General features: G+C 48.0%; 1 protein-coding gene across 1 annotated transcript in view; it reads left to right on the forward strand.

Moving 5' to 3' along the window:
- The first annotated feature begins 8,909 nt into the window (after positions 1-8,909).
- The window catches only part of LOC128730479 (disco-interacting protein 2), a 28,340-nt gene continuing 19,074 nt past the window's right edge, over positions 8,910-18,175 (forward strand). The window contains exon 1 of the mRNA XM_053823527.1: positions 8,910-12,579. Coding sequence (XP_053679502.1) covers positions 8,910-12,579 — 3,670 coding nt within the window. The remainder of the gene's footprint in view (positions 12,580-18,175) is intronic.

Below are 18,175 nucleotides of genomic sequence, written 5' to 3' on the forward strand. Positions count from 1 at the left end.
ACGGCCACTGACAGGAATATGAACGACCCCCGGGGGGATCGTAGATCGCGAAACAGTGGTGTGTTTTGTTTGGTGCAGTAACAAATAAATTTCGCGACTCGCGCTGTAGGCTTCGCGCGAGGGTTCGATGTGATTGCAAAAGGCTATGACGAATCTCCGCGAATGCGAGTTAAAGCGTGTGCCCAGAGCGAGCAATCGTACACGTGGAAGGAAAGAAAACGGAGCTTGAAAACCCCGTCGGTCCTATGGCTGTCCTGAACAGAGGGAGCTGTCCAATATTTCGTGCCAATTAGTGTGAGAATTATGTCAGGCGGATGTTTATGAGAGGCGCCGGGGCGATCGGTAACCACCGGTTGAAGAGCAAATAAATGAGGTTAAGATAGTTCACGCGGTTGCCTATTTTGGGTGGCTTTTTACAGATGCAGAAGTGAACGAAAGTAAATATATGGCGTGGTCGTTTTCATTAAAAATGCAGGGATGAAAGTGAACTATGTGTAACGGTTTACCTTTTATTCGGATATCAGCTTATATTATACTATTTGTGTTTGTTCTTTTCATTTGAAATAGTATATGTTATACTATTTGTGTTTTAGAATCATGGATGTTGCGCATGCTAATATCTTTTGATATCTAATTATTCTGTCTTTGTTGTGCACTCATTAATGACAGTAAATTTATTTCTTCGATTTTATATTTTATATGCTTTGATTTATTATTTGGTTTTCTATAGTCAGCAGTATTAATTTTGTCATCAAATATTGGAGGCAATCTGTTTTACAGACTTAATGCATTTAAATGCAAATTTATATATTTTTACCTTTTTTTATTTACTAGCTTTCCACTTTTCACCTATTTTAAAGTGCTATTAACCGAGTCAAAAGGATGTAAAATTTTTTAATATACAGAGACCACAAACTCATAATTCCTATTAATGCGCATCCATAAATCGTTTGGCATGAAAAATATAGCATAATGTGCATTTGCACAGTCATCTCAATAGTAGCGACCTTCTTAGGCTGGGAAAATGTACATTAGCTCGCGTCTGAGAAGCGTCTGACCTTCTTCACAAGGGTAAACTAAAACAGTGTGCTGAATAAAATCACTTTCATTGTTTAAAGTGTTATAATTTTATTATGCTACAGCACCGCGCGCCATCTTCCGGTTGCTGGGAGCAGTTGAGTTGAAAAAAAAAAAACGACAGGCAATCTGTTGCAGTGGCCGCAGCAGCAGCAGTTGGATTAGCGCCTAGTTGTCACCTAGCCATCGGTCCAGCGAAAAACCCTCATAAACATGCGCTAAAGGCGATGGTTGGCTTGCGAAACCAACCGGACCAGCTCAATGTCGAGCACAGGAAGAAGATGGTGGCTCACAAACCTAGATCCAGGCCTGGGATAACGGGATTCTCGAGCCCAGGAATCGCATTAAAAGTGAAGAATGGTCACGGACGGTTTTAGGAGTTTGTTTGGTCGATGGGGGCACTGTTTTACGTTTTTGAGCATCGCGTTCCGGTGGTGGAGGTCCAGCATTTTGCCGTTTTCTGGGCCAGGTTCAGCAAGGTCCCAGCAGTAACCACCAAGTGGAGCAGCCATCTGGACGTCGCTGGGACGAGGCAAAAGCCCAACACAACACGATTAATGCTTCCGTGTGCCCGCATGAAGGGTGCCGCGAAAGTTGCCTGCCTTCATTCGTTCCACCAAAACGAAAAAAACGTGCGGTTTGAAATAAGCCATGCTAATTGTGCCGCACTGGTGCTTTGCCAACTATTCGGGCCTAGTTCCGGCCAGATTTCTGTTTCACGACTCGCGCACACGTGAGGGTGAAGCGCTCTTGAAGCGATTCTGCACAGTTGAGCTTTTTTCGTTGAACCCGTTTGGGCTTTTGGAGGTTGTTTTTTTTTTGTTAGTTTCCTGCCCTCAACTTAACGGAAGAGTGGTGCTTCAGTGGCGCACTTGTTTCGAGTGTTTTCTAAGTTTGAATCATATTTTACGCCATGCTTTTACGGTAACGGAACCCCATTTGAGCGAGCAAATAAAGAAATCTGGAAATCCGCCCCGAGGAGAACGAGAACAAACAGAATCTTTTCGTTCACCAATTAGAACTGGAACGAAACACGCGAAAGCATCAAAGATCGCGCCCGGAGTCGCTGTTTATGATCCGTGTCCGCGTACCGTTGGAAGCTAGCAAAATTTGTTGATTTTAGATTAGTTTCTGTTTGCAGAAGAGCACCAAGCCGTTAAAGTAGTGCGATATGCGAGTAGTTCTAGCAATTCGTTCTTCGAGCCTTGTTGTTAGACCGGCTTTTATCTGCTGCATTCGCATGCAAAACTATTCGTGATTTATTCGTTTCGAACGGGAAAGGACGTTTTAATCGGCGATCGTCGTAGGCAAACACGAAACCTGTAGCGCGAGATGATGAAGAGCCCTTTAGTACCGTTCTGTACGGTTAGATAATGGCGCATAATGGTGCATGTTGCGTGATGCCGTAATAACGCTGACAGTGTCAGGAGCGTGGCCTACAAATCGTGCCCATGGATACCGAGGAGCTTTAATCCACGCATCCCGTCGCTCCACAGGCGACACGACGGAACCGGTAATCTTCTGACGATGGCTTGTATTTTACCATCTCTCTCTCTCTCTATGGCTCTCTCTTGGTAAAGGGCTGCCCGAAGATGCTGGAACACTTCAACCGGTTTTCCCCCAAAGATGCATTAATCACTTCTTGCTGAAACCGGAACGCAAAATAGCACAGTTGTCGGCGAAGATGCCGTGAACCGTAATCTCATCAAACTATCGCGCGATGGACATTTTTAGTTCCTTCCTTCGTGATGGTCAGCTCGAGCTGGCAGCTTCTATGCGATGCAGTTGATCCGTTTTATAACTGGAATTTTCTAGCTGGCTAGAACGTAACAAAGTTCTCGAGTATGCAAAGTTGAAGTTTGTATCTCTCTGTTATGTGTATCTCCGCCTATTAGAAAACGTTTCAACGATTAATCCACAACGACTTGACGAGTAGCTCAAACTCATTCGTCTTAAAGCATCTGTTAGTCGAATAAAAGAGGATCATTCAGGCGAAGATCGCCCATTCAATCGCGTATCGATTTATCGCGATCCTCATCGAGCTGTCTTTCATACGGAGAGCGCACAGATCATCAGCTATCAATCATTGAGAAGATTGCGCAATAGAAAGAAAAGGCGACCTAATATGGAGTAGGATTTTGCGAAACGGAGCGATGAAAGACACATTTCAGTGGGGCTTCATTTGAAAGAGATCAATATCAAATCGCGCAGTCGAAAGGTGATCGATTGTTTAAACCAGAGTTGTCAAATTTTCTACTCATACACAAAAATGGAGATTTCATCTATCTAGTTGTATATTTTAGAGCAATATTGGATAAAGGTTAGTTGAATCAGAACAGTTGAAGTTGAGATCCCAAACGGGTTTAAATGTGAATTAATCGTTTATTGATTTATTTCATCAATTTTAATGTATCCACCTTGAAATATCACTCGAATAAGCACCTCCTGAGCTACGAATAAACTCATCCAAGAGATAGACTAATTGGATGGCAAATCAACAAGAGAGAAACCCCTTGCTATCGATGCCAACAACATTTACCCAAAAAAAAAGTACAAATCACTTGCTGCTCACATACCTCGGTGATGCAAATTTCTTCCAGCGCAATCAATCAATGTACACAGCGAGGAAAAAAAAAAGAAAATCCCTCGCAACTACCGACAAACCACACAAACATGTGCTCTAGTTTTGTGATGATCCGATTTGGATGTGCTTTTTTTTACCACACACACATAGATGGTGGAACGGCAGGCTTTCGAACGAACGGGCGTTGAACATTTTAATCAAAAATGCATTGAACTCATTTCCATCGAGCGCCGCCTTTTCGTGGGGACCGTGTTGCTATATGTGCATTTTTCGCGGTCGGAACATTGCCAGCTGCTGGGACAAAACCATCGACAACCATTGCCACCCCCGTGTCTGGGGCGAAAAGAAGCGACGGGGAAGAAGAAGAAAAAAATGCACATACCACAGAAGCTGCTTCACATCGCGGAAAATCCAACAGCGCGAGATGGGCTCGATAGAAGAGACGAGACCAAAAAAAAAACTAGAGCTCGATAGCAAATAAGACATCTAGCAGCCGGTAGCCGCCGTCACCATCGTCGTGATAAATGCATGCATAAATGCATGTTACCAGTGCTGATTTATTTACTTATTAACAATGACTCGTGCGGCAGGCCCAGTGCGCTGATGTACATAAATCTCTCGGTCTCATGTCTCCCAGCGCCACTCGTCACCGTATCGGTGCTTCCGCTTTCGCCACATGGGAAAAGCGCCCGCGCAAGGACGAAACCGCCCTTAGCCGCGTAATGTAGGGCTCCGGTCTGGTTATCAACAGTTTCCACACCCCACCGACATGTGTTCGATTGCGGGAAATGGAAGCTGGCGTAACGAAAAGGGAGAAGGAAAACCCCAACCATCCGCCATCGGGCGGGAAAAATATGTGTGGAAATGTGTGGCAAACAGAGCTGCAGGCGCTTCCCTTGGCGGAAACCATGCCCTTCTGGGCATGATCTCACTTTAATTGAAATTCGCCCGCTAGCGCCTCACACATACACGAGAAGCGACCTTTTCTGCCCGCCATATTGTTACCACGAGCCTCGCTTATCTGCCGATCTTCTGCTCGATACATCATGCTGCCGTGGCGAGATACCCCAGTATTCCACTTTCTTCCGATGTTTCCATCGGTCGCGTATAGGAAAGAAAGACTCGAGCTATTTTTTTTTTCTCCCACTGCCGTGCCACAACAAGCCGCAAGAAGGCGAGCTTACAAGTATTCAAATTAAGCAGAAATCTGTGCTACTCGCCCATCCGCCCGTGTTGCACGCGGTGACGATGGAGCATCGTCGGTGAATTGAGGCGGCACTCATTTATCGATCAGCAGCAGAAGAAAAGCAACTAACTCTACGCGCACTAGGCAAAAGATCATTACGGCTGTTCCGCTCCTGTTCCGTCAGGACAGACGGACCGATGGCGGACACACTTTCGCGAATAGGGGTAACGATTTGTTTCCGGCGCGATGGTTTTCGGACGCGGTCGTTGTTTGCCGTTGTTTGGCTTGGTGTCGTTATCATCAGACGCGTCGTTTGCGTTTGCATGCAACCGAAGATGGGGCTTAATTGAGCGATAAGCGGCTTATGATGTGCTTGGGGGTTTTTCCACCATGTCCTGCAGCATCGGGAAAGTTGATTCTTTCTTTTTATGTGTCAATTTTTTTTATACTACACACATGGGTAATTGAGTTCCTCTTCTGTCTAGTCTTGAGTGAGGATAAGAGGATCATTCAAAATTAACCTCAAAATGTGTGCTGATCAAATTTGATCGTAGGCTCCACATTCCATCTTCTTTGGGTGTCATTTTTCAACATTGGGTGAAAATTAGAAGACGTTAAACGCATTCCGTGATGGTAGGGGTAGTTTGATAAGGTGTTCTATGTCTTTAAGGTGTTTTCCTCTCTTCGTAACTAAATTAACTTCATTAGCAAACACACGTGCCGCCTCTAGCTCTAGTGTGCAACATCTCCCATCTCAACACACCCAGAGGGGTGATCTAGCGAAATAGTGCCGAATCATTCGCCATTAGCAAATTCCGTGCCCTCAAGACAGGCCCTCGTCTGCGTGGTTCAACGTGACCCACAAAACGAGAGTGGCCTTTTACCGTGGCCTGTTATACAATCGCTAACCGGTGTGCGTTGTTCAGCTCTCGTCATCTCGCAAAGACCGTTTCGAACTTCTTTCCGCTTCCGCGCCAACCAGCTCCAACGTGGCGGTCTCTACTTGCAGCAACCCTTCGCGCGAGTAGTTCGTCATTTCACATCCGCGTAAAAGTTTTTATTCGATTGTTTTACGGACCGTTCTCGGGGAGGGATTCCGAAATTGACTCCGAAAACGAAGCGAAAGGCAGAAGAGGCAGCACACGAGACGAGGGTCACTTGCAGAACTCGATTTCTTTAACGGTACCGGCGTCGTTTTGGAACGTTGTGAAGAAAAGTGCAAAGCCCTAGCTGCACTTACACGTCGTGTGGTCGTGGCCGTTGAAGAAGTGTGGCTCATGCTCAAGTGCGCCGATGTTAAGAGGAGAAGGTTGAGCTCAACGTGGTAGGGTCGGTTCCCCGTTACGTTTGGGATGAAGCAGCAAACAAACTCCATTTAGCAGTAATATCTCGCCATGCAATCCGCTGGACGTTCCTGGCTCGAATCTCGTCTGCCAAAAAATCCATCATCTATCAAACTCGATCGACCTATCTCTCGATCGCGTTGCTTATGCTGCTCGTGGAACGTACGCCGTGTTAGATTCCTCAGGAAGGGCTTCATTTTTCTCCACCATTGCTTACCCTTTGATGTAACCGGCGGTTAGCTAGAGATCGTTCGTGATTGTTTTCACGAAACCTAGATTTAGCAGGGGGCTTTTTTTTCTCTCTCCTACCGTTCGTTAAAGTCAGGTCGCGCACGGCACATAGCTCGAGGTACCTCACGAAAGAGACTTCTTCATGACTGACCTAATTACGCTTAGTTCCCATCAGGGGAGTGGATTGCTGAAGCTGAAACGCGAGACGCACGTTGTGTCTTTCCCTTCAGTACGCACCGCGCAACAGAGTTTCAGTAGCTCACTAACTGACAAGTAACATCAAAAATGAGGCTCTAACGTCGCTTGCGGCTCGGGGTTTGAATGTAGAATCGTTTTAGACGCAGCGCTTCCGTGGGTCGTAATAATCACAACACGCCTGCTGCTGGGAGTTTGATGCCACGCACAGGCTTATTACCGTAAGCGAACCTTGAACATGATGTCGATGGAGGGCGATCAGACGCCCATGGGAAATTAGAATCGGATGCAATGCGGGGAAAAAGCTAATCGCACATCTTTTCGATAATGACTCAAACAATCACTGAGGTAGATTAACAGACTTTTAACTGCCTGTAGCGTTTTTCCAAAGCGTGCGTGTTTAATACATGTTGTTGCAGACCCTAAAAGATATCTTAATATCTCCAGCTTTGTGTGTTGAGTAGCTTAGAATGTTCAGCTTTCCACATTTTAGTTTCGATCTAAAAAATGGTGCCAAACCGCGTGAGTCCAGATGCACATTTTGCTTGCCTTTTTGTGCCACCTACAAATCTCGCCCAGTATCGTATATTCACGATCAGCGTGTTTTGCCCAACCTTGACCACGTTGGACGGCAACAAATCGCTGCAACCAGCGCAGTACCGTTTTGCGCAACAAGCTCCCCGATAAGCACTCCCTCGTTGAACGCACGCTTCTGCTAAACTCCCTCTCAAGAAAGCTCAAAGCCTTATTTAGTCGCGACAGCCGACAGCAAGAAGCAAACTAAAAAAAACCTGGCCACCTCCCGCACAGCGCGATGTATTTTTGACTCCAGCGCGGAATTTTGTGCTCAAATGGCCACCCACCTCCCGCTGGGACAGGGAGATCAAATGGCCAAACTGTGGTGTACCGTACGATCTGCTTGTTCTGCTATAGAACGGGTTTATGAGTCAACAACCGGACTCACCGTTTCGGTTCGGGCGTTCTTGTTCTGTGCGCGCGCGTGCTGGTCAGCGGAGTGAAGCGGAAAATCTCCGGACCGTTTTTCGCGGGTCCACAGATGGCGTCGAAGGTGGTTAGGTCGAGTACTACTTCCCTGTACAGGGGGGAGAAACGGCACTATCTCTGAAAAGCGGCCCCTCCAAAGATTGCGAGGAATCAACCCGAGACCTGGGACAGTTAACTGGCGGCGAATGACCGTGGTGGTATGGGAGAACAACGAAGAACAACGTCTCTGCGAGTTCAACAACATGCAGCGGGCAACATTCGCGCGCGAATGTCTTACACAGCCCGGTCAAAGGCTTGGCTCAGACATCGTACCGTATCGCGCGTTTTTCCAGTGTTTTTTCCCTTTTTTACGCACGCCGTGCGTGTGTGTGTGTGCGGCTCTCGGACAGGATATTACGAGCCACCGTGGAAAAGTCTTTTCATTCATTAGCCCCCTCATTGAGAGTGAGAGAGACAGCAAAGAAGAAAAAAAGCTCAACCACGCAGCACATTTTGCGCTCGTAGTACATGCAAAACGCTCATTATGCGAGCAGTCCGAAGGTGATGAGCCTCAACCGGACCGAATGGGTGTACAATTTTGTTGTTGCTCCTGTTTGAAAATTTTCCAACTTACAACCCGACCGCGGCCGTGTAGAGTTTTCTCCTCCCGCCAATGCACTCCCCCCCAGTGGAACACGCGGCCGGTCTATTACACGCGCGCACACTGGCCCTGTTTACGCCCGTGAGGCAAAAGGAAAGTCTGCGCGAATGCGTGCGTGAAACGACAAGAAGGCGGTAAAAACAAAAAAAAATCGAATCGCTACGATCGTGCGCGATCGCTAGAGCGAGCCCGCGCACTTTCCCGGTTTTCGCTGCGGCCTGGCAAGACGCCACTAACGGTTAGTCCGCGTCAAGGTCATAACGAGGAAGGATCGGTTTGCGAGCCGCGGTGCTCTACTCGCGTACTCGGCTGTGCGTATGTGATTGAGATTTCGAAGCGTGCGAAGCGGTGCATTAATGGCGCGTGAGTGCGTCGAAACGGTGGAGAATTGCGCTTGAAGTTGTCACTTTTGTCACTGTCTGTGGTCACAGCAACCTGTGGTCGTCGTGTCGTTGCGTTTGAGCGACATCTATCGAAGCTGACACCAGTGTTGTTTCTGCACATTACGAATATCTTCCTCCCTTTTCTCGGCATAGAATTCGGCCTCGTCCCGGGCGTGTATTTTGTGTGATGGCTGCGAAATGAGCACCGTGCTCCTGGAGAGTGTCGTGAAGTACCTGCAGGTCCTGGAATGGTGCCACCTGAACCATGAAGCCGATCACGTTCGAATCGATTCGCAACCTGCTGAAGACGAAAAAGAAGCAGAAAGACAAATCAAGCATCGATCAGAGTTTCAAGCGAAGTGACTCGTTTAAGCGCATCAGCATCAGGAAGAGCTACCTCGAGCGAGGCCGTAAGCGCAATGCGGCGGCGGTTCTGCGAGGGTCCACCAAAAATCTGGTCAACATCAATGAGTTTGAGGACCAGGCGAAGGTTGTCAAAGGTCCGGAGAAGTTGAAGACGAACGGTGACTTAGAGGGCACGCAAGGACTCGATAATCCGGCACAGTCTTTGGAGAAACCAGGCGTTTCGTCTTCCGCGACAAAACGGATACCAGTGCCTGAGAGGACATTCGAAGAGAAGCTCGAGTCGAATGATGCATCACTGGACGAAAAGATCCGCGCGCTGCAAGAGATCAACGATCGGTACATCAACGAGAATCGCGATCTGATCGAAAAAACGTACGAAGTCTCTCGGAAGGTGGAGAAAATCAAGATCAAGAAACCACCGCGTCCTTCGAAACAGACTCCGCCGGTTTCGCAACAGCAGGTGCCCAAGAAATCCCACGAAAATGGAGTACAAAGCAATGATCTCAAAGTTAAAGTGGCTTCCTCGGATAGTCAGGAGACGGCGTCGGTGCACTCGATTGTTTCCGATAAACCGTCGTTCCAGGATTCTGCTGGTGCTATCACCGGTCGGGTGAAGAACGTTTCACACGTGAACATCAACGTCAGTTCGGACGCAATTCCGGAGGAAGATGAAGCGACCGAGGGCAGTGTGCGCGGTGGCAAGATGGCCGACGACACGGCTGACGATAAGTCGTTCTACAGCATCAGTACCTTCACGATCGAGAGCAACACACTCACCAACGGGGGTAACGCGAACAACAACACGAACGCTTCATCGAAGAAGTCGTTCCGCAGTAGCTTCAGCGCGGGTACGAGCAAAACGGCCACCGCCGAACTGCCCACCTTGGTCACGATCCGGACGTACTGCGAGCCAAACTCGCTGATGCAATCGACAACCCATGTCAACGAGAGGTACCTGGAAACGAGTTTCGACAGCTGTCCCGAAGAGCCAGACCCTGCGCGCGATCGGCAGCAGAAGAAGGCGATTAAGGAAGGATCAGTAGTTGGTGTCGATCAGCTAGCTAAAACGGTTGTCAATGGCGACCGTCATAGGAGTCCCTCTCGGATTCCAAGGATCAACACGCAAACGTTTAAAATGATACGCAGCAAGTCGCGAGACGGGATAGTGATTCGCATCCCGGCGATGGACGAACAGGAGACAGAGGATGGAATCAAGAACACCAGAACCAAGCTAGACAATGGTGGTCTTAAGGAGCCGGAGGATAATCTGAACCGGCAGCTGAGCAATGATTCCGCTCTGGATCTAATCGACGTCGATATCAAGGTGGACGAGAAGGATTTGCGCAACGGTCTCAGTGGTTCGACGCTGAACTTGAATGGCGTTACGACGGATGGTACAGTTGAATTGAAGAATCAAAAGAACAAGTACCGAAAGAAGGCGAAGAAAGCGATCGTGAGCAAAACGGGTACGTTGGACGTCGAGGACACCAACAGCAACCACACGTTTAAGAGCCACGAGCACTTTGAGATACAGCGCACTCCGAAGGGAACGGACGGTTCCGCCAGCGAGCCGAAGTTCATCTTCCCCAGCAACTACCTGGAGGAGGAGAACAACATCTTCTACGATCAGACGCTGTACGACGAGGCAGAGTTGCCATCGCCGGAAAACAGCATTCCGTACGCACTGCGCATAAAGGAGAATCCCTTCACCAAAAACAAAGAATTCTACTCGATCAACACCGGGCGCATCTGGAAGCAGCTGAATCTCGGTCAACAGGAAGAGGACTCGATACTATCCACGGCCGGACCACGGCTAGTCCCGCCACCGAAGGTCAAAAACGAGTCCTTCAAATCGATGTCGTCCCGTGATTCGGGTTTCAGTCTGACGTTGACCAAACCGAAGAACCTGTTCCGTCGAAAGTCCAAAAAGGCGACGCTGCTGCAAAGGCGAAAGCCTCCAAAGTTGGCTGTCAGTCGCGATGGGTATTTCAAGCGGGTGATGGTTGTACAGCGTAATTCGTCGAAGCGAAAGAAATCGATCCGCAAACAGCGCGTGGCCGGAAAGGACATCTTCCGGGAGATGTACGATGAGAACTGGAGCAAATTGGGTGATGGATTCAACGGTGATCAAGCCCTCGAAGAGGCACTGCTCGAACCGGAAGCTCCAGATTTTGCACGAGATTTTGAGAACTTTTGCAACGATCGCCGGTACAATCAGGAGATGCACGATCTGGAGGCGTTCTATGAGGAGCACCTGAAGCGCTTGCGGCATTATTACATCCAGAAGAAGAAACTGAATGAAGCCGCCATAAAGGAGTTCTATCGGGATTATGGCGCAGGCCGTGCGTCTGGTGCTGGTGCTGAAAGTGCTACGGCTGGAGTCGGAACCGGCCCGACCGGAGCTGGAGATGATGCTGAGGAAGAAAACGATTACTACGACACATTTATTGTGACGAAGAACGAAACGATTCGCTTCAAAAACAACGCCCTTCAGCAGCGGTACTTTCAGCAGACAGACGCCGGTCTGGAGTTTATGTTTCCCCATCCAGACAAGCGCAAAAGTGGCCCGGGAACAGCAGGAGGCTCCCTTGGGCAGGGGAAGTCGACCAAAGGGCTTAAATCCGCCGGTGGAAGCGCTCATTCGACGACGACCGCTGCTGGTCGGAAGCAGCTGTTTCACGAAGTTCGCCCATACGGAAGCCCTCTGGAATCACTGAGCATCGGTGATCACTACACCGAGGAGGAGTTCCTTCGGGATGATCCAGTAACAGCGGCATCCAAGCGCACGCAGTCAGTAGTGTCTGGAAATCGGTTCAAAGAATCGGCGGCTTTATTGTACAAGCGCTCGATTTCTGCTCCATTTGGAGACTCCAACTTCCAGCTGACAACGGCTTCTGGTGAAGATCTCAAGCTCGTCCGATCGATCGGAGCGATGCAGAATGAAATCTCTCTAGCCAACATATTCCCTTCGGTGAATGGAGACAAACCTCCCAACGGTGCAAATCGCCATCGGTACACGGAAAAGCGAAATGGTGGTGCCAAAGGAACCGCACAAGATCCCGACGAGGACGAAGACGATGAGGACGATGAGGCCGGTGAAGAGGACGACGACGATGACGAGGAGTTCAGTGAGAACGAGTTCTTGATCAATAGCCTGGGTGACAATATGTACTGCGTGCGGTGCGACAAAATGAACAGTGATTGCGAGTGTTTCGACGAATCGGGTTCGGGATCCCCGAAGCGCAAGGATTCAGGTCGTCCAAGCCGATCCAAGTATAAAGTAGGCGCGAAGAAAGTGTACGGTTCGAACGGTGGTGAGGTTGTGATAGTCGGTGAGCCAGGTGATGGTCTGCGAGATGCGAAGGCTCCCTCGAGCGACAATGACGACGAGGATGATGAGGACGATGCCGAGGACATCGACGAAAACGACGAAAATTACTGTGATGTGTTCGATTATAACGATATCAACATCATTCACGTGAACCACAAGAAGAAAGTGAAGCGAAAAAAGTCCAAAAAACGCACCGTCCGGAAAAACCACTCGACGCTGCGGCGCGGCAGTTACTGGGGTAAGTTTTTCCGGGTTTTTTGTGGAAAGCAAAACCGTATGCAAAACGTCAGCTAGCTTTCCCGATGACGATCTCTGGTGTAGAGTGTTACGACAAAGTGCAGTTTTTATTTCATCAATATTTCGCAATAAATCATGCCCCCGCAGCTGAAGCCCGATTAGCAAACGCGATGGGATGGGAATAAATCTTCGCCAGCAATTTGTCGTCTCGTTCCCCTCTTAGTGACAGCTGAATGCTAGAAGATTGTCGGTGGCGCGCTCCATTCAACTGCTATTAAGCCACCGAACCAATGCTTAAACGCTGCAACATTAGCGTCACTAAGACTGTCACGGGAAGCGCGGCTCCATGGTGGCAGACGATCATCATTAGCGCTCACCCATCTTCCTCATAATCTCTACCGGCTAAGCGAGCCTGACAAATGGCGCGGGTGGTTCGCAATCGGAAATGATAACTTGCTGTTGCTTTTGTTGCTGTGGGGGCTACTGTGTGTGCAAACTAAATAAACGGTGAAACAGAAACGCGCCACACTTAAATGCTAACCCGCCTTCGCAACCACGGGTAGACGATTTAAGTCACGCTCGTCCCACGTTCTCGTTTTTTTTTTTTTTAATTTTGGTTTATTCGCTGCCCCCTTGCCGGCGGCATTGAGCTTCTCAAGTGAAGCATAAAATCTGTGCAGAAAAACGTTCGAGGAAACGACGCGAATCCGTTTCCTCCACCTAGCTGTGCATCGAACGGCGGCAGTGTGGTGGGGTTGAAACTCGAAAAATGAAACAATCCAAATAAAGCCTACATTTGCATTTTAAAACTGGCGACAAAAGCCTCGCGCAGAGGGTGATCGTAAAGGAGCAAAAATACAAAGAAAAAAACGTGGTGCTTGATTGGCAGAAAAACACCGCTAAATGATTTTCAGTGGCACTTGGGACACATTTTATCTTCAACAATGTTGGCTTTTATAACGAAATCAAGCCATGTTCGTCGTTTCTGTGGTCACTAATTGGAGGTGTGGTCGAAAAAAAAGCGATAGTAAAGACAAACAAAAATCACAATTCCAGTTCGCGAGGTCATGGTAGTTGTTTTTTGTTTCATGTGTGGTACACTCGCCTTTGTAACCTTGACTTCCTGACAACCGCGGGAAGTGTTTGGGTCACAAGTTGGAAGTTAATATGATCACAAAAGGCTCACTTTGGCTTCCAGCGATCATTAGTTGAGTTATTTTTGTCGAAAATGTTACGTTTGAAATTAATTTAAAAACCTGATCGATTTCACCCCCCTATTCACGGCCTGGGGGTGTTTGTTTTGTCACCCTCTCGGATAGCGAGTTAGGCCGGAAATGTGACATAGCTTGACAACTACTTAAAATATGGATCATCGGAAGCACTTTTCCAAGCTTGCGCAATATACACGAACATAGTTCCTTTCTACTTTTGTTGACTTTTTGAAAGTCCTTCTTATATTACGCAAACCCTCGAGGCCTGCGTCAGGTTTAATGGTATGAATTTTTCACTTCATTTGAAACCTTTCGCTTTTACGGTTCGTTTTTGATGCGTGTGGCTTCACGTGAGCTTTTCGAGTATTTTCCCTTAATTCAATCGCCATCGGATTGCGTTTGCGTTAATCCGATCGCTTCCTCCCCAAAACCGACGCCCGCCAGATCCGTGAATCCAAGGTCAATGGCGCAAGCGCCTTCCTTGTGCCCCCGCAGTAGTGAAGAGAGACCATCATACAAGCAGTTTGCTTCACCACCTGGACTCGTGGGTGTTGGACAGCACAACTGTCGCACTAACGCCTCCGAGCGGCTCTGTTGCTGCCTTCCCGTTAAGAGGAGTTTGCTCATTGACTTGTTAAAGCCCGCGCCCGGTGAAGTGTCTTTATACGACCCATAAACCTATCACCCATGCTTGTATTCATATCTTTTCCGATTTCAGATAAGCCTTTATTTTCTAGGCTAGTTCGTGTCTTTTTGCTGTGAAAATATTTCAACTCTGTCGCGGCCCCTTCCTGGGTTAGATTATTTTTATCTATTTCCGACACCGCGTTATTCACGTGTGATAAACATATCCACCAGGAAAAAAAGCGCTTCACGCGCCTTAAATGTACGTTTGTGATGAATAGCTTGTCCTTCGCTCGACCCTCTTTAATGCATGCTAATCGATACATTTTGTCGGGTAATATACGAAACCACCTTCTTCGAAATCGCATCGAATTAATATTTGCTTGAGCAATCGGGAGTGGCACATAGAATTTGGATTAAACTGTCGCACCATTCCGCCTCGATTGATTTTGCATAAGCCTCTACTTGTGTGTACGTGTTTTGTTACGATCGATCTCTACCAGACGCGTTACTAATTTTATTCCATCCTTAAGACGGTTTTGCAGCGAGTGATGAATTCTTTCAAGGCGTGCCACGATTTATGGATTTAGATCCACGCCAACTTCTTCGGCGGGTGGCGTGCCGTTGTTTTGCCAAACATGGAGGTTTAGTTAGATGGCTTTCGCGACGGTGAATCATTCAACTGACGTGAACCATTCCTGGGGCTCGCCGTGCGTGGAAACTGCGAGGTTTTCACTTCGCATGACGTGACGCAAGTCTGTCGCAACTTCAGAACCAGAATTCTGTTAAACCTAGTCACAAATGGCACACGAACTGGTCCCGGTTCTGGTTCTCTCCCATGTTTGCTCCCACCTGGCGCGAGGACGAAATCAGAAGCGTGTTCTCGTATTTGCATGTCCACGGGAATAATCGGAGCGAACCCACCGAAGAAGCTGAATTAGTCCAACGACCACGCCAAACGGGGGTCGATGATTGATCGTTCGATGATTGTTTTGATCGCAAAGGGAACAGGGAAAGAATCTAGAATCACCCGGCCGGTAATGGTGAAGCAGCGAAAAATGCCCACGACATTTCTCCTTTCGCTGGTCTCAGGGTGAATTGGTCCAAAAAAGTGGTAGAATTTAAATCGTCATACTTATGGGATAGAGCAACAGCAAAAAAAAATTGATGAAGTGTCGCTTATTCCCCCAGAGCTGCGTGGAATTAGCGACCGAAATGAAGTCCGACGATCCGACAACCGTCAACTCGTGCACGCAAATCGCTAACTCGATTAAGCTGCGGAGTCCATTGAAAAACCTGAAAAAAAAGCTACACGCTGGACCACAGGAATATCTGGGTGATTTTCACAGTAACGGTTTCATTCTTTTCTTGCTTTCTTTCTTTCTTTTTTTGATTAGGCTGTAAGTCGAACGCCAAACTCTGTAGCCGGTTTTTTTTTTGTTCGCGTTGACATTTTTCCGTGACGACCCTCAAATACGTTTCGACCTGCCAGCGTTAGGGTTTCTTTTTTGTACCAACATTTTTTTCCGTGGGAGACTTAGCACCTGGCCAGCAAAAGGGTGAAATTGTCCAACGAAAACGGTCACAAATGTCGTAGGTACTGTGTGTGTGTTCGACTGGGAGGAATCATTCCGGTTGGTAAGCGCGAGATTGGACCACTTCCCACTTAAGATCACTTCGAGGGCCGATGTTAAAGAACGTCCGCGGGTTGCAGAAAAACGGGACTGGAATGCCTTCTGTACCGGTGTAATTTGAGTTGCTTCAAACTGGACGACGGCGCAGAAGCACGCGCTTACGTAAGACGTTATTTTGGGATGCATTTCCACGACACTCGCGTTGCTGCAGCAGCAACAGCAGCAAAGGCAACAGCTGTTGGTAGATGTCATGTCGCGCGTCCGTCCAATTGGTCAATGCGGCAGTAATTATGCCGAAAGAAATTAGCCCTTGCCTTGCTCAATGCGAGCGCGGCCACAAGTGCAGCCGTTGTACATTTCCGCGACAAGCAAATGATGCTAAATTTAGCCCCATCAGGAAGTGCCGCAAACGTGAGCGAGGGTAGTTTAAACCGACGACTGTTGAAAAGCGCCGGAGAAGGAAGCGTGTGCATTCATTATTTTATTGTGCCAACCAAAGCGGCGTGCTTTGCAAGATCGCCTTATAAGCGGATTTAAAACGTGATTTGTTGAGCATCGGCATTTGTGCTTGCATTCGGTTGTTAAAAAAAAAGGTTTGAAACAAACAAAAAACGCAACAGAAAGAAGACAGATTGGCTACAGTTATTTATGTTTTTTTTTCATTCGTAAATGGTCAGACGTCTATTTGTTTGCCCATTTCACGACGCTCAAATTAAACTACACACTGCGGGGTGAGAATTATGCAACAGCCGGTGTTACGCTGCTCGAATCCATCCATCTGCCCGCTCAAGGCCACAAAGACCTGGTCAGCATGTGCTAAAATATGTTCTGCTTATTTGTAACATCTCTGAAACGCCATCGCACACCGTGGACGTTCAAATTGAAGGTGGGATGAAGCTGTTGGCGGTGATCTTTTGCCTTAAAGCTTGGTTTGTTGGTTTGTTTTTCATTCATTCATTTTTCTTGCTGTTTTCATCCGGTTCTCATGCCACTTCCTCGTACGGCTGTCGAGGTAAACTTCATTAAGGGGCTTGTTTGAGAATATAATAGTTATCTTCGCTGGCAGTAGCCTTTTTAATGCTCCGGGTGCTATTTATGATGCGGTTCTAGTGTTAGCGAATGCAAAGTGGGATAGAATAATTGTGCAATAATGACAGCTAGTTCAGCTGGCCAGCGTTTAAGCGATCGCGCTCGATCGGATCTCGATTGTCAGACGGCTTTTTAAAAGTGTAGAAGCTCCTCCAGCGACGATGGCCTCGACGTTTCTCGCACGTGCAGAGAAGCTTCATTAATCGCAAGATCGCAAGATGGGTAGCTCGCTTCGTTGGCGAATCGAGACAAAAATCGCTGCTAAAATCGACCGTTTGGTCTCCCGCAGCCGTTGTGTAGCCTTCAATTGTTCACCAACTCGTCGATCTCGTTGCCCCACAGTGTGGGGATTTGCGTGCGTGGAATCGCAACACAATTAGATGCATGGGTGCGCTCTTTTCCGTCCCACCTTAGGAGAATTTTCACGCGAGGAACGCACTCGCTCCCATTTGGACGCTCTCGTGAAACGGCGATCCGATCTTCTATTTTCCACAGCCTTCTATCTCTCTCTATCCCTTTCTCAACCAGCACTTTATTCACGTCCAGTTCCAACAGACCCTCGCAAGGGTGCGACATGTACGCCAGGGCAGGGCTGTGCGAAACTGTGCAATTAGCGAACATTAAAAATTCCAATAAACAACCAACGGTGCGATCTCAATTTTACCTCCCCACATCACAAAACACAATGCACGCCTCTAGGGAGGCTGGTAAGTGGGTGGTCTTGGGGAGGAAAATAGCAAAAAAAAACAGATTTTTCACGTCACCACGGGAAATCCACGCAATTGCTTCCGATTCAGGGCGGTTCTCGTTCGTTCTGATGGTTGAGTTATTATAAATGCAGCAGTTTGTCAGGGCCAAGGTAACCATCGTGTTTTACGTTGGCCATCGTTTTCTCGTGATAGTCGCACGCCCGCTCATTACTGCTTCTTTTGAGACGCCCCAGTGTGTTCGTTCGTTCAAGCAAACCGGTGGAAACTCATTTCCATGTCCATGCTCCTAAGGCGATCGCTCTGCCTACCTTCAGGCCATTGTCTTATCT

The sequence above is a fragment of the Anopheles nili genome, chromosome 2 (genome assembly GCF_943737925.1).
Source record: "Anopheles nili chromosome 2, idAnoNiliSN_F5_01, whole genome shotgun sequence".
In the NCBI taxonomy this organism is placed as follows: domain Eukaryota; kingdom Metazoa; phylum Arthropoda; class Insecta; order Diptera; family Culicidae; genus Anopheles; species Anopheles nili.